The sequence below is a fragment of the Camelina sativa genome, chromosome 2 (assembly GCF_030686135.1).
Source record: "Camelina sativa cultivar CO46 ecotype springtype chromosome 2, ASM3068613v1".
Taxonomy (NCBI): domain Eukaryota; kingdom Viridiplantae; phylum Streptophyta; class Magnoliopsida; order Brassicales; family Brassicaceae; genus Camelina; species Camelina sativa.
In genome coordinates, this window is record NC_141881.1 from 472,014 (window position 1) to 488,257 (window position 16,244).

At 35.8% G+C, this 16,244-nt stretch overlaps 2 protein-coding genes across 2 annotated transcripts; both read right to left on the reverse strand.

Moving 5' to 3' along the window:
- Positions 1–43: 43 nt before the first annotated feature.
- Positions 44–1,623, reverse strand: LOC104746775 (elicitor-responsive protein 3-like). Its single transcript, XM_019232907.2, has 6 exons — positions 1,460–1,623; positions 1,307–1,372; positions 1,078–1,216; positions 825–960; positions 482–650; positions 44–333 (listed from the first exon to the last, which is right to left on the reverse strand). The coding sequence occupies exons 1-5, from the start codon at positions 1,524–1,526 to the stop codon at positions 495–497; spliced, it is 564 nt and encodes a 187-aa protein (XP_019088452.1). The 5' UTR covers positions 1,527–1,623; the 3' UTR covers positions 44–333; positions 482–494.
- A 1,151-nt stretch (positions 1,624–2,774) lies between these two features.
- LOC104711976 (transcription factor MYC1-like) lies at positions 2,775–5,846 on the reverse strand. Its single transcript, XM_010428765.3, has 8 exons — positions 5,546–5,846; positions 5,116–5,412; positions 4,639–4,735; positions 4,498–4,512; positions 4,305–4,361; positions 3,678–4,199; positions 3,185–3,595; positions 2,775–3,094 (listed from the first exon to the last, which is right to left on the reverse strand). Exons 1-8 carry the CDS (start codon positions 5,695–5,697, stop codon positions 3,020–3,022), a joined length of 1,626 nt encoding a protein of 541 aa, XP_010427067.2. The 5' UTR covers positions 5,698–5,846; the 3' UTR covers positions 2,775–3,019.
- Positions 5,847–16,244: the final 10,398 nt, after the last annotated feature.

Here is a 16,244-nt window from a genome sequence, read left to right on the forward strand (position 1 = left end):
TATGTGTATCTAATTTATTTCAAGAAAAGAAAAAAAATATCTAAAGACAATGCTAATATTATTTATTATATTGGTTGGGAAATTAAATGAAAGTAAGAAAATTGTTACATCAAAAGATATAAATGCAGACCATTCATTACATTAAATTTGAAAGGTGAAAAAGATTAAAGTCATCAACAGTTTCGTATTCTTGCCCATCACGATACCGTGAAAGGGTTGATTGTGAAACCCTAGCTACGAATAAGAAGAGAGAACAACATTGTTTATAGTCGAAGAAACGATATAAGGTAGTTTTGCATTAATTGATGAGACCTTGCCCATGCAGCTATGAACCTAAAATGTTTGCACAAACTCAGAAATCAAATAAATGTCATTGCTAGTACTTTGATAGAACCCGAATTGGGTTATGTAAGCACAATGTGAATCTGAAATATATGAAATTAATTATTAAATAGCGAAAGAAAAGAGTTTTGTAGCTAACCCTTTTTAGCATGTTAGTTCTCTTTTAGTTGATATTTGTTTGTTTTCCGAAAGCAGTAGAGCAGAAACCTTAACAAAGGGAGTTTCATCAGATTCAGAATTGGGGAAATTGGTTCTTCACGGTTTTTGGCCTCCATCTTCACCTCCCATGCTTTCCTCTGCGATTTATCCTAGAAAAATAAAACGTTTTCCTTGAGAAATTTCGAGATTATATGTTATTGTCGATGTTCTTGTATATTTCAAGATTAATAAATAAACCACAAAGACTCTCCTAATGTTCTAAAAAGAATCGAATTTATACTAGGATAGTTAATTACATGAGTACTATATATATAGTTACTTACCGTTGCAATGAATCTCAATCCGATTTTTAGTTGGCCTTTAAAAGTATTGTCGTCAAGAACAACATTGTATGGAGCTGGTTTAGTTTCCATGCATCCTCTGTCACGTCCTTCGGTTACTATCCCTCCAAGATGAATCCTTTAATTACACCAAAAGAGTCACAAACATGTACATTATGGTAATTATATCTGATATGTATTGCTAATGCTAATTAATTAAACCATTCAAAAATCAGTTTCTGCAAGCAAAACTTACATGGTTTCACCGACAAATCCACCATCCTTGAAGAGCTCTTTGTCCATGATTCTAAATTTGATGTGGGTCAGCTTCTTCCATTGAGACATAGGGAAATCGAAGACAAACTTTTGGTTCCACAATGCATTGTCATTATCACCTATTGAACCAAAAATGTTTTCTAATTTTTATAATTTGGCTTAGAAGAAAAACAAATTAAAAACACCGCATGCAGTAACAAAATGTGAACCTTTTGACATTTTGCTACGGTATTCCTTTGTCCCACATTGTAAGAGCACATAATACACAGGACTTCCTGCCAACCAAAATGATCAATACAAAGATTTTAGTTTACTGTATAATAACATATGAAAGAAAGTTTGTCTTTCTCTTTATAAATCACCAATAAAATTTGTGTGTGTGATTCCATGAGCATCAACGAGAAATACTTCCAATATTCCTCTCTTCATATTAATATATCCAAACAAAATCAAATACTTAAAAGACTCTACGAAACTAATTGAAAGAGTCGTGAAGCTAAATCAATTGGAGGGATTGAAAGTGAAACCATAAGTTTTATATTGCACGGATACTATTTATTTGCAGGCTCTATGAGTTAGAAACGAACACCATAAATAACGCATGCAATAAAGTAATCAACAGTTTTCAATAAATAACCTTTTTAGAAAGTTACATCTAACTATCAAAATCCGTTTTTTTTAAGGAAGAAGGAAGAAAACTGAAGCGCAAAATCATCCAATGAATTAATCTATGACTATATATCAAGAAGGAAGTTGAGATTTGACATTGGCATACACTCAAGTAGTCTCAAACACAAGAGAACAAAATATACCTCAGTACCTCACTGATCGGATTTGCACGAACAGTTCCTTCTTATCAGAAGGGTCTGTTTCGGTCCAAAAGCCCACTTAGCATTTAAAAAGGCTACATAGAGGACCAAGTCAATTACTTGAGGTTTAAGGTAAACCTTATGATGACGATATAAATGTCGGCAGAATAATTGAATTATCAACTTTAACGAATCCCACATCGGAAAAAATTGAAGTTCTAAGCTAGTATATAAGAAGGATGACTTCTAGCATTGGTTAACCAATTGGCTTTGAGGAGGAATAAGCTCATGCATCTTCCCATGGTTTCATAATCCTCAACCCAATAGGGTTCATTCTAACAAGTAATGGATACATATATGAACCACGAATGATGAATCTCTAAAGAGAAATCGTCTTCGAAGGGAAGAAACATGAGCCAAAGCCAATTGGTTATTTTTTTGCTATCTGTATGAATGATAAGCGCCCATAAATTCTCTGAATTAAGGAACATGAGGGAAAGTGTTAGATGTATCTGTTCGACCTAAAGCTTCTATCTTTTCTTTTGTAAGAGTAACTGTTCGTTCTTTTTTCCAAGGATGTGTGTCCATTGTAATCATTATAGATGAGATTTTGAGATTCACATGAGAATATGTCTCCACTGTAACCATTGTACCCATTGAGGATGAGATAAAAAGAAGTCTGGATAAGAGGAGATGAGATTTTTAAGACCAACATGAAACTAATGATGAGAAAAGGAAATGGCTGAACAAGGTAGTGAGAAAAGTATCTCCATCTTGCGTTGGCTGTTCCTTGTCGAGTACAGCCAACTTTAGGTTTAAGCCATGTGAAACATAATCATAAATTTGATCCAACAAAATGGAGAAACTCTGAATGAAAAAGGAGGAACCAAAAACTTTCATAAGAAACAGAAAAAAACCAAGATCTATACTTAAAAGAAGAAAAAGAGACAACATTGTTTCAAACCAAACATTGGCCAACTTTACATACAAAAACCCGGAAAACTTGATGTAAAGTTAACTGGCACGTCGCATATAGAGGTTCAAAAAAGTCTAAATAAATATAACAAATATTTCATCAAAAGTTTAAGAAAATAAGATTCTTTACTAAGAACATTAAAACAAATCACCAATGACTCTTCTCAGCTCTCGTTTGATCATTCCTATCGATGCAACTGCAGCCCCACGGAACTGCATATATAAACCCAAAAACGTTACAAAAAAAACTGAAATATGTCTCTTACAAACATCAAGAACATTGCTCTTTCAGAAGTAAGTTACCTTGGCCTTGAGATTCAATGTGAGAAACTTATTGAGTGTATGAGATCTAACAGAGAAAGCATCCATGTGAAGATTGCTTAGAGTTTCCATGATGTCTGCAACTATGTAGTCTCTGTAAGAACATCTTACTTCAATCACAACTTCTGTTTCTTTGAGTTTAACTCTCAAATGTGTCTTATCTCTGAAAACAGTGACTTGTTCGGTTTCTCCTGAATTCTCATCGATCTTTGTGCTGTCATCATAGTTCCCTGATGTCTCTTCGATCAGCACGGAGTCGTTAAGGTTATCCGTTGTCCTTCTTTGTCTTTCTACGAAATTAACTGATCCCATACAAGATTCTAGCTCTTCTACTCTTGCCTCCAGTTCTTGCAAGTACTTGATTGTGTTGTTCAGTATCGATTCTTTATCAACCTGCAAAAGGATTCCGAACAGAGTCTTGGTTTCTGAAATATAACAAAGCCTTTATTTAAGGATTTAGAGACAGAGTTATTACCTCGTTGACAGTTGGAACCATAGTTCTGAGGACACTGAACTTTTCATTCTCTTTTCTTCTATCTGAAGGATCATCTTGATTCATACCAGGTCTATGCGGTGAGGACATTCTCTTTGTATGCATCAACGGTACATTGTACAGCATCTTCCGCAACACATTCTGTGACTGTGGCTGCAAGTCGCTTTGTTTCTGAACAACATCTGAGTTTGGCTGCTCACATTGCTTCCACCGTAGGAAACTTGAGCCAGAATCAGAAGAAGCAAGATTCGGTTGACGGCGACGGATCGTCTTATCGTTCGTACTCGATCTATCCACTGAGTAGTTGAGTACTGTTGAAATGGTTCTTTTGTAATGCAAGTCTTCATCAGAAATTTCTAATGGAATCTGATGTTTCTCTTCAAGCATCAAGTTTGTTTCACTGATCATAATCCCCATTTTCTTCTCATCATCATTGTTTTGGTGGACAGAGATTTCCAATAAGCAAGATTTGATGTGTTGAAGCAGACTATGATCTTCTGAAATCTTTCATTGTTCAAGAAAAGAGAAAGCAAATTAGGGTATATAAGTTTCTTGTGAAACAAGAAACCAAAGTAAAACCTTTTTTTTTTTTTAATAGTGGAGAGATACCAATTCAGTGACGCCCAGCTCAATCACACCGCCCAAGTGAGGGAAACACACAACAGTCTGGAGAAGACCCAGAAAGGCATAAGAGACAATTACATATTAAATTATTTTAGATTGATGTATTAGAGAACTACAATTTCATTTATAAGCAACCAGAACCCATTTAAAGAGAACACTATATATGTAACGTACGTACCTGAATCGACGCGCTCTAATGGAGAGAAGCCATATGAACAATAATGAAAAGTAAAGCAGATAAAAAAAGATTTCTAGTCAGATTCGTGTGAGAAGATATCAAGATTCAAGAAGAATAAATTATAATATCCTACGAACTTACCCTTGCTAACAAAGAACGAGAGAATAGTTTGTTCTCAGCGTATTGAGCGTTGCAGAGCCATATGGTCTCACCCGTCGCTGAAGCTCTTCCAGGCAAACTAAGCGTACATAGACAACCAAAAAAATGACATAAAGATTAATTTATGACCCTAGCTAGTCGCTAGAGAAAACCAAAACTTAATAGTATAGAATTAATTACTTCAAACGTTAAAAGGTGAAAGTGTAACAGTAAGAAATCCCAAAGGTTAATTTCGTGTATCATCATTCCACTATTTACCAACTGGTTTTGAGATGGAAATCTAAGTTTGGTATTAAACCTCTTTATCCAAAGTGATTTTCATCTTAATATGAAAGGACACTGCTCATTCCATCTTTAATTTATTGCACATTGGTTTTTCTATATGAACAGTTCAAAAGAGCTAGTATATTTTAATTTACTAATTCAGGGGGGAGAGAGAGAGAAAGAAAGAGAGCAAACCATTGAGAAGGAGAGAAGACATAGGACATGGAGACTAAGTAGTACCACTCTTCATCAGAGAGATCATCTGGTGACAGCATCATATCTGTAGTACTGTCGTCACAGCTATGAACGTCATCATCATTATGCTCATTATGAGTAGTACTAACAGTAGTACCACTGTCTCCTTCAAGCATAGACAAATAAAGTTTCCGAAGCTGCTTGCTTCTCTGCAACCCATGTTTATAATGAGATTCGTAACTCTTCTTTCTCTTCTTCATATCTCCATTGTAACATCCTTCTCCCCACTCCAAAACCCTAAATTTAGAGTACAGTACTCATCATATGTAACACGAGAATGAAAAAGAGGAAAAAGGCCAATGCAAATATGAGATTAATTAACAAGATCTGATGTTTGTTTGTATATGAATATTAGATTACATATACTTACCCGGGTTGAGTAAGTGAAGACGACCAGAAGATTGCGTAGTTCCATTGAACACTTCTTACAGCTAAAGCAAGTTGTTTTCTTAATAAGCTGTTTTGTCTCTTACTTCTTCCTCCTACTGCTTCTACACCACCATCAGCCATTGTCAAAGACATATGTAGATGTCGTGAAGAACTGAATTTAAAACTCCGGAACCAAAGTGATATATATTAAAGAGGAGACAACGAAAAGGCAAAATTTATTAAAGAAGGCTTGTACTGAAGCTTCTTTTTACTTTTCTTTCTTTCTTTTCTTTATTGCTTTCTCTTTCTCAGCTTGGTCCTGATGGGAAAGTCTTAAAGGACTGTCTTTAAAGTTGAGTACTGTGTCTGAATGATGGGAGAGAGAGTGTATGGTTGACTTGGGTCATGATCTTGGTTTTTGGAGTGACTCATCTTTATAAAATACACATATGGTAATAGTGTTGGATTCTATTTGGTGAAACCCAAGGTAATATTCTGTAAATAAAGTGATGCTGAAAAAAATGCCAAAAGAAAGATTCAATATAGTCAAAAGCTTAGTTAGGTGTATAGTGATTTGGTCGACGCTATACAACATGGATTTTAAATAAATCTGAAAATTGTATAGTGCAAATATACTATCGTGCTAAATGTTTTAGATGCGATTTGTTTTGAAAGTCACTAAGATATTTCTTCACATTAAGACCAAAAAAAAAAAAAGTCACTATGATACCGAAACTTATCGTGATATTTTGGAAAAATACAACTTAAAATCATTTGATGATCCACGATTAATGTTTTGATGATTCAGTCTTGTAGCATACTTACGTCCATTAAGAGACAAAATGAGAACACGTTACCTTACAAAAGTCATTTTTTTTTGTTGTTGTCAACTTACAAAAAAGTCATTTATCCGTATAAGATGTGGTAAAATAATTTCGATGAATCCATGTTTGCTCAAAAGAAATTATATGATTATTACCTATAACCCTTTTGACCCAAAAGAAATGTTACGTATAATTATTACTCTTTAGGAAAATTTATGTATATCGATAGTGCAGTACGAGAAATGTTTGATATGATGAAAGAAGAGATCCAGTTCATCGAAATTAAATAAAAAAATGGGTAAGTATTCTTAGTTAAACTTGTGTTGGTTTATCTAAAATAACTAAAACCTAGTATGCTGTATGCCACATCAGGTTTTGTTTTTTTTTTTTTTTTTGTATAACTGTGAAATTTCATTACTGAAAGTCAGATTGTACTGGATACAAAGCTTAAAACTGCGAAAGATAACCCATGTCCAAAAAAAAAAAAATATAAAAAGCAGTGGGAAATCTACCCGTACCCTAAAAACTTAATAGAGCTACATTACAAAAGTCTCAACCAATCTTGCAATAGATTCCTAAAATTCCTTCGATGTTTTTTTGCGAGGATAGCATCCCGGATTAACATGTCCAATTGCTTGAAGAGGATATGTGCTGGTGTTGTTGTATTGCTGTGAAGACGAGCATTCCTCTCAGACCAAATAGAATAAAGAACCGCTTGAGCCACCAAACGTTTAAGAGTTATCGAAGAAGTGGAGTCTTGTGTATCTAACCAAGCTGTGAGGGCAGTCCAAGTGTGGAAAACAAACGGCCTAAATCCCAGTCTTCTCGTTACCTGAAACCATAAATCCTCGCTCAAGCTGCATTGAAGAAACAAGTGTTCTCTGTTTTCCGGATGCAGGCCGCATATGCAACAATTTGTATCAACCTCCATTCCTCAAGAGGCAAGTCTTGTTCGGGTGGGTAATCTGTCAAGGTGCATCAGCCACATCATGAATGCGTGTCTTGGGATAGCCCCTTTGAACCACACTTGCCTTGACCAGCTCCGCGGGTTCTGTTTTTGTCTCAGACTGTCCCAGGTCTTCTTTGTGCTAAAAAGATCCAGCTCCTCATCATCTATTTTCCAGGTATAATGATCCAGCTCAGAGCTTATTGAGGGTAGAGGCACTGTAGTCAGGTAGGTTTGCAATAGTTCAGCTTGTGGGGATCTCGCAGGGCGTATGAGCCACCCCGTGGGATTGCAAGCGTCTGCCACAGTTTTATGAAGGGGAATGCCAGTCTGAGAGGGCCCAGAGATTCCCATAAAGTCTATCAGCGGACCAAAGGGAGACCACCAGTCAGACCAGAAGCTTACCTTGCTGCCATTTCCCACATTACATCGTAAGAATTGCGATGCTAGGGGTCGCAGATGCAAGATGGTTTTCCAGGTCCAAGACGCTTGCTTCTTCTCATCAATTTGCCAGAAAATCTCATCTTTGATCTTATTATTTCTCAACCAATCCGCCCACAGGGAGTCCCTGGCTGTTAACAGTCTCCAAATAAGCTTAAGGCAGAGAGTTTTGTTCCATCTAGCAAAGCATCTAAACCCCAGCCCCCCTTCCTCTAGCGGCAGACAGAGATCCTGCCAAGCGACTTTGGCCGCTGGTTTCTTGGTGATATCACCGCACCAAAGAAATCTGGAACATATACTCTCAATGCTCTTGATGCACCATTTTGGTAAAATGAAAGCTGAAGCCCAGAAGTTGAAAACTCCATAGATTACTGAAGAGATCAAAGCTTTCCTCCCCGCATAAGATAGGGCACGCGCTGACCAGGAAGTAAACTTTGCTGATACCTTGTCTAACAGAGGACTGTAATCACTTATTCGCAGCTTCCTATGCATCAGCGGGAGACCAAGATAACGGATAGGGAGTGAACCGAGGTTGAAGCCAAGCGTGTCAATGCGTAAGGTTTCATCCTGGTTCACTCCTGCTAGGAATAAATCCGTTTTGTCTTTGTTCATAGACAGACCAGAAAGAACCGAGAAATCTTGAAGCACTTTTGTGATGTTCTCCAGAGAAGTCCTCTTGCCATCAAAAAATATCATTATATCATCAGCGAATGCCAAGTGAGTTACCTGGGGAAACAGAGCCTGATGATGATGCCCAATGGCGTTGGAGTTGAATTGTTTGTTTAGCAACTGGGTGAATACCTCCATGGCAAGAGTGAAGAGATAAGGGGAAATTGAGTCTCCTTGTCGTAAACCCTTGGCTCCCCTGATAAAACCACATCTTTCTCCATTGACAGCTACAGAGAAGGTTGTCGTAGTGATGCATTCGGTTATTAGCTGAACAAAATGCTGAGGAAAACCCATCACCTTTAGGACACAGATAATGAACTCCCAGTTAACTGAATCAAAAGCCTTCATTAAATCCACCTTGAGCATGCCTCTGTCCGAAACATTCTTATGATTATATCTCTGGACTAACTCAGTTGCCAGTAAAACATTCTCCACCAGAAGTCTGCCCGGGATGAAAGCCGATTGAGAGTTAGAGATGAGTTCCGGGAGAACTTCCTTGAGTCGGTTTGCAAGTAGCTTCGACACCACCTTGTAAATAGAGTTGCAACAGGCAATAGGTCTAAACTCCGACATTCTGGAAGCACTTGGAGATTTGGGGATCAATGTGAGTAGTGTGGCGTTCCACTGCTTGAGAATTTGACCAGATTGGTAGAACTCCATAACCGCTGCAATCATGTCAGCTTCTACTGTGTCCCAATGCGCAGTAAAAAATTCTACACTGTATCCATCTGGCCCCGAAGCCTTATTTCTTGGTAAGGAGAAGAAACCGGCTTTGATTTCCTCTGCAGTAAAAGGTCTTGAAAGAATCTGCACCGCAGAGGCAGAACACCGCTGAGATATGATGTCTTCCAGCACATCAATAGATGGAGAGTGAACAATCCCTTTGCTTCCTAAGAGTTGTTTGTAGAAATCCACCGCAAGCTGTTGGATCCCTAGCTTCGACTCCACCACTTGATCATTGTCGTCCAGCAAGAAAAAGATGTGATTCTGTGCTTGACGAGCCAAGACAACTCTATGAAAGAACTTAGAGTTCTTGTCACCATTTTCCAGCCAGCAGATTCTGGATTTTTGCCTCAAGTAAGATTCCTCCGCTGATGCTAGAGTGCACCAATTCAAATGAGCCTCTTTTTCGAGCTGAGCCGAAAGTGGAGATGGGGAGGTCAGTAGCGTTTGTTGGAAATTCTGCAGATTTTCAAAAGCTTCAGAAGTTCGCTTTTCTAGATCAGAGTAGTTGTCATGAGCGAAGTCCTTTATAACCCTCTTCAACGCCTTTAATTTTTTAGAGACCAGAAGCATTTTGGAGCAGTCGAAGGTCAAAGCTTGCCACCAAAGCTTTATTAGAGGCCTAAACTCCTCATTTTCGTTCAGCAAGGCCAGAAATTTGAAGGGTTTGCGGATCTTTGGTTTACCAGTGTCCAAGAAGATACAAGCCGGGCTGTGATCCGAGAACCCAGGTTCCCCAAAAACTCCTAATGCGTTTGGGAAGGCTACCATCCACTCATCATTGACTAAGATTCTATCTAGCTTCTTCGAGATTGGATCTATAGCATGCTTGTTTGACCAGGTGAACTCATTACCACAATAAGGAAGGTCTGATAGGCGAGAGTTTATCAGACATTGCTTGAGATCTCGCATTCCTCTTGTCGACAGGTTTGAGCTGGGATTAGAATGCTCCTCCGAGGATAATATTTGGTTGAAATCACCTGTGACAAGCCAAGGCCTATTCGTGACGTTGGTGGAATCTGCAATTTGATGGATCTCGGACCAAAGGGCCAATCTTTCCTCCCTGCTTACTGAAGAGGCATAGACTATGGATATTACCAGGTCAGAAGGAACAAAAGGAAGCTTCACTAAGCAAGTGATCATTTGGAGAGACTTAGATAATATAGTAACCTTTACCGAAGGATGCCAGACCACCCAGATCTTCCCTAGATGAGAAAACTCATAGTTATCCGCCAAAAACCACCCAGGGAGAGCACGCGAGACTATATGATGCGCTTTCTCCTGAAGAACATGGGTTTCTATAATCCCACCAAAACAAGGTTTATGAACCTTAATCCAATTCCTAAAACTTCTCCGCTTTACAGGATCATTAAGACCTCTTACATTACGACAAAAAATATCCATTACTGGGATATGGACTTAGAGGAATTTAGGGCCTCCAGCCCTGGCACGAGACTCCTTCTTTTTCTGCATTCTCTTTGAGATAACCCGAAGAAACCGATCCGCATCCTCTTCCGGGTTGTTTTCCTCTCCAGTCAGACTATCAGGATCTGAGTCTACCTGGTGAGACCCTCCTTCCGCCTCTTCTCGCGGTAAGTTGTGGAAAAGGTTCGCCGATAGATCCACACAAAGCTGACCTGCATCACAGTTCTGCTGAAGGTTCACGGGTGGAAGTGGAGAAGATAAGGGGCATGTAGCAGTTGGTGCATTGGCAGCAGCCAAATTAGAAGTGCCTCCTTGCTGAAGAGATCGTGCCACCTTCTTTCCAGAATTGACCGGTTGCCACACTGCATTTGTTCTTGCTTGGGTGCCAGGTCGATTCGCATCAGCAGAAAATTCAACTATAGGGAGCTGACTCTGGATTGGCTGCTTCCCCATCTTCTTAGATTGAGCAGAACGAGGACAGCTCTCAGAGGCATGCTTCACAGAGCCGCAGAATCCACATGTCGGTGGAGCCTTTGTACAACGGAGACTGTATGACCAATACTCTTACAATGAGTACACAAGGAAGGCAACCAAGGACTCGTAACATGGATTCTCTTAATCTGCCCAGATTCAAACCGAGCATTGACCGCCTCAGGTAGGGGCTTGCGGGGATCAATGACCGTATAGACTTTGGCTACCTCAATGTTGATGAGCTTCTCAGTTTGTGGATGTAGGCAAACCGGGTGTCCAACAAGTCCAGCTATGTGTTCTAAGCCTTCCCTGTTGAAAAATTCTAATGGTACTCCATGAAACTCTAACCACACAGGTACCCTTGAGAGTTCTGGCTTCTTTGGAACAATGTCCGGAGACCATTTGGCTACAAACATAGTTTGTCCATCAACTTGCCAAAGGGGTTGACTCAGAATTCTGCGTCTTGTATTCGGACAAGGCACCTTAAACAGGAACGAGTTTCCTTCCATCTTGGATACAGTGATATCTCTGTGCTGTCGGCTCCAGATGCCATTGACAATGGCATGGACAACTGCACGGTGAGGGGGTTCCTCGTAAAACTGCCCCAAAATAAAACTCTCCCAAGACTTCTTGTTCTTCTCTATGACCGAGTTTGGAATGGTGACACAGATCTCTCCTGAGTCAAGCGTGAAAGGGTTACCCTTCTTCTCCATGTGAACTGTGTCACTTTTAACCAGGTCTCGCCAGGGAGACTGTGATGTTTGTTCGGGGATGACGGCCGAGACTTTAACTGGCATCGCCGAGGGAAGGACAGCGGGAGTAACGTCCTGAACTTGATTGGGCATCGCGGGTGAAGGAACAGGTGTATTTACCGGCCCGTTGGTAACTGTAGCTGCTTCCCCCAAATTGACAGATCTAGGGATTTCAGATCTAGGATTTTCGATTGCTACAAAGTCAGTCACAGCGGTAAGCATTTTGCAGGAATCAGACTTGACCTGGTTGGCTGAGATCCTCGTGGATTCAGGCAACAAACATGGTGATGTAGCGGATGATGCGGCTCCGGCTGAATGTGGAGATTCAGGCGGATTGCTCTGCACCGGAGATGAACTGGTCGAAGCGGATCCAGTGGGGATACCGCGAGGGGGCTTTTTCTTAGTTTTTTGTTTGCCCATGAGGGGCAGAGGTGACCCACGCCGAGATCGGTGAAGGTGAGGAGTAAACAGAAGGGATCGCGTTTTTAAGAGGAAAAAAAAATCAGAAGGAGGAAAAAACTGAGGAAGAGAATTTTCAAGAATTAATCTTCTGTCAAGTCTTTCATCAGGTTTTGTTTTTGTTTTTGCATGTTAATACACACGTCGGGGTTTTATCGTCTTACAATCATTTTATAAATTTTATCCATCTCGTTGTAAGGAAATGGAACGTATCAACATGTTTTAACAAACCAAAAAATGGAACTCTTGTCTGGCTCACATCAATGTAGATAATTACCTTTTAAATGTTATTTATATAACTCGATCTTAAATATAAGACAAACAGAATGTACTTAGACGTAGTTGCAAGAAAATGGAATATACTGTAGTTGGATATTGAAGATTCCAGTTTCTTTGATAGATAGTAGCATATAAATGCGCATTTCACCCGCATATATAATAGATTATTATACTATTAAGATGCAAAATAAAATAAATAAAATAAACAAACACACACTACTGTCAAGTTTGATAATCAATTGAGGGACATCAAATACCGATCGTTGGTTGTTTTATACCTTCAAAGCACTATCTTGTCCGAAGTAAGTAAAAAAAGGAACAAGTGGCAGTAAAAAATAATAAAATTGATTGCAAGATCAGGAGAGAGGGGTAAAGCTAAAATGAAGGCAAGAAACTCGTGAAAATAATAATTGATCCATCTCTATCCACGAAGCCCCCACACTTATTTAGTAACGCATACGCACCACTTGCGGTTGCATGCACATTTATTTCCATAACGACAAAACTTTGTGTATAAATTCTACTATAATTATTTACTAGGTGCTTTCCCACGCAACGCGTGAGTTGTGGTGTAGTTGGCACTTTCTTGTTTTTTTTTTGGTTTTTTTCGTTTTCTCTTTTGTATTATTTCATTTTAATTAGGCATATACGGGCTTTGCCGTCACTTTTATTTATACACTATATGTTTATACCATTTCGTTCAGATGTGTATAATTGTGGCGTTTACTTTTTATGAATTATGAAGATGTTGTTTCTTGCTTTTGAGGATCCAATCTTATCATTGACTGATATTGTTTCCAATACATTTATTGTATTATAGATTTTCTAATTAACTGCTTATGTAAACCCTTCATACGTTGATGTTGCAATAATAAGTTATTTTTTTAAAATATCTTCCGTGTAAGTGATTATGTTTGTATGCTCATGTTTTGGTCTAATATCAATAAGATTGTTTCTTTTTTTCTTTAGTTGGCTTTGAAACCAATATTGAGTTAAGCAAATAATGGGTCGAATTATGGTGTTAATAAGTAATATAAATTCTTATGTATATATATTGTATATATGTGACTATAAATTTAGCTAACTAAAAAATTATGTAATATTTAAATACAATCTTGAACATATATATATTTTTTCATTTGTGGGAGGAATGTATGAAATTATTGGATAGAAGTTATTTTTGAGTTAAATGACCTTTAATGTCTTTAAAGTGAGTTAAATATTAATAAATTTTTATATGTGTCTTGACTTTTTTTTAAAGGAATACCAAGTGTTTCCTTCCAAATTTGAAGTGATATAGTATTTTAGTTTTCTTATATGATTTTATGAACTTCAATGTAAAAGTTTTTCAAAGTAATAAGTACATTCACTGATTGAATTATAAAATTTGGAGAAATGTTTATTTCGTTTAATCATCTGCTCTTTTAAATAAATTAAATAAGTATGTTGTTATTCCTACAAATAGGACAACATATATTATAGTTTAACCATGGAGTTAAGCAATGGAAATGGAACTTGTGATTGCAAGACAAAATGCTTATATGTTACACATTGATCGTTTAAAAATGAATAGGAACATCTAATTCTCAAATAAAGTTGATTATTTTGTTAAAACCAACATATGTGAATTAAAATTTAACTATGCAAATTTAAAAAATAAATATGAATAGATTAGAAAGGCAAGAAATATAAAAGAAATATTTTTATATAAATAAAATAAAAATTGAAAACAATGTTAAATATATATAATACTTTCTACATTAAAATATAGAATCAAACTCTTATAAGTTACAACACATATGAGATATAACAACATTTGATATTGGTAGGAGAGGAAGAGAGAATATTTATTATAAGATGGTAATCCAAATTAGATAATGGAGATGAATCTTTAAAAAATAGAACAATGTAATATCTATATATGTATAATACTTTCTAAATTAAAATATAGGATCAAACTCTTACAACACATATGAGATATAACAACATTTGATATTGGTGGGAGAGGAAGAGAGAATGATTACTTATAAGATAATAATCCAAATTAGATAAAGGAGATAAATCTTTTAAAATAAGAACAATGTAAAATATATATCATGTAGTCTCTAAAATTAAAATTTAGCATTAACAATTTACAATGATATTTTTTTTTTTACAACCCATACAACAAAAATAAGAAATCAAAAATAACAAAAAAAAATGAAAAATGATTTGAAATATTGTAGAAGAGAATGAGAGAATGTGAAAATGAGATAGTAAAATAATGTCAATAAGAGAGAATGATAGATTAAGAGAATGCTTATTTATATGATAAGAAATGATGGAAGTTACATTTAGAACTATGGAGTTACAATAGTAATTTATTGTGTTTGAATAGAATTGAGCGGTAGAATATGATTAATGCATAATTTATTTTATTTTCAGTTATAATTTTATTTTAATGTGTGAGTTAAATGTATTGTCTTTATTGGATCTTAAATATTGTTTAAAGCAATTAGAAAGCAAATAAAAAAAAATAAAAAAATTAGAAAACATTAAATGAAAATCAACCAATAAGGAGAGACCAAAACCTTACTTTTATATATATGATATATTGCTTTAAACTTTGAAATGAGAAATATATTGTAAACAATAATTTTACATGAGAAATATATTAATTTAGCCAACCAAAATATGAATATAAGTTTAGCCAACCAAAATAAATAAAAAATATTAAAATTTAACCAAAAATAATTTCTCTTGAAAGATAATAAGTTAGTAGGAGGAATGAATTAATGTATAATTATTGGATAGGAGTTACATTTGAGTTAAATGGAGTTACATGTCTTTAATTATAAATAAAACTTTTAATTTATTATAACATAAAATAAAAGGAATACCAAGTGGCTGAATCAAAATTCACATGATTTGGTTGTTTGTTGATATAAACTCAACACTTACACATAATATTTCAAAATAAAAATATTACTTTTTAAGTGACAAACTAAATTGTTTTTCTTATAAAATTATATGAATTCTTCAATCTCAATAATTTTTAAAATCCCAAGGATAACTTATATTTTTTTGGTTTTCACTCATCAATTTAATTTATAGTGCTAGATTTCATACTAATGGTTTCATCTTTAGAGAATTTAGTGAAATGATATTTTTAAAATTATATTTTATTTTTATATCTAAGTTCCAGTTGAATATGTTTTGTTTTTTGGATCATTTTTTATTTTGATTAAAGACACAAAAAACCAATTGTTTAATTATGTTCTTTTTGTTTTCAAAAACCTCAAATCATAAAAATATATATATATATATATATATATATTATATTGATCTCTGCAGATTTAACAATTGGATCACAAAACAAAATAGTCTTTATAAATGGATAAATGGATAATTATATTGATCTTTAAATATTATATTGATCTTTATAAATTATTTAAAATGATACATGAATATGTGAGATAACCAGAGACATAATAGATAATTACATATGGATCATTTCAACTTTATGATCTTATTGTGTGGTGAATATTGTAATGAAGTATGAAAATAATGACTTATAAGATGTTAATATAAAATAGAAAATGGAGATAAACATTTTAAAAGATTAAAATAAATATATAAGATATACATATCATACAAACTCTAAAACTAAGCTTTTACAATGATATTTGATTTGATTTTTTATAACCCATACAACAACAATAACAAAAAAAA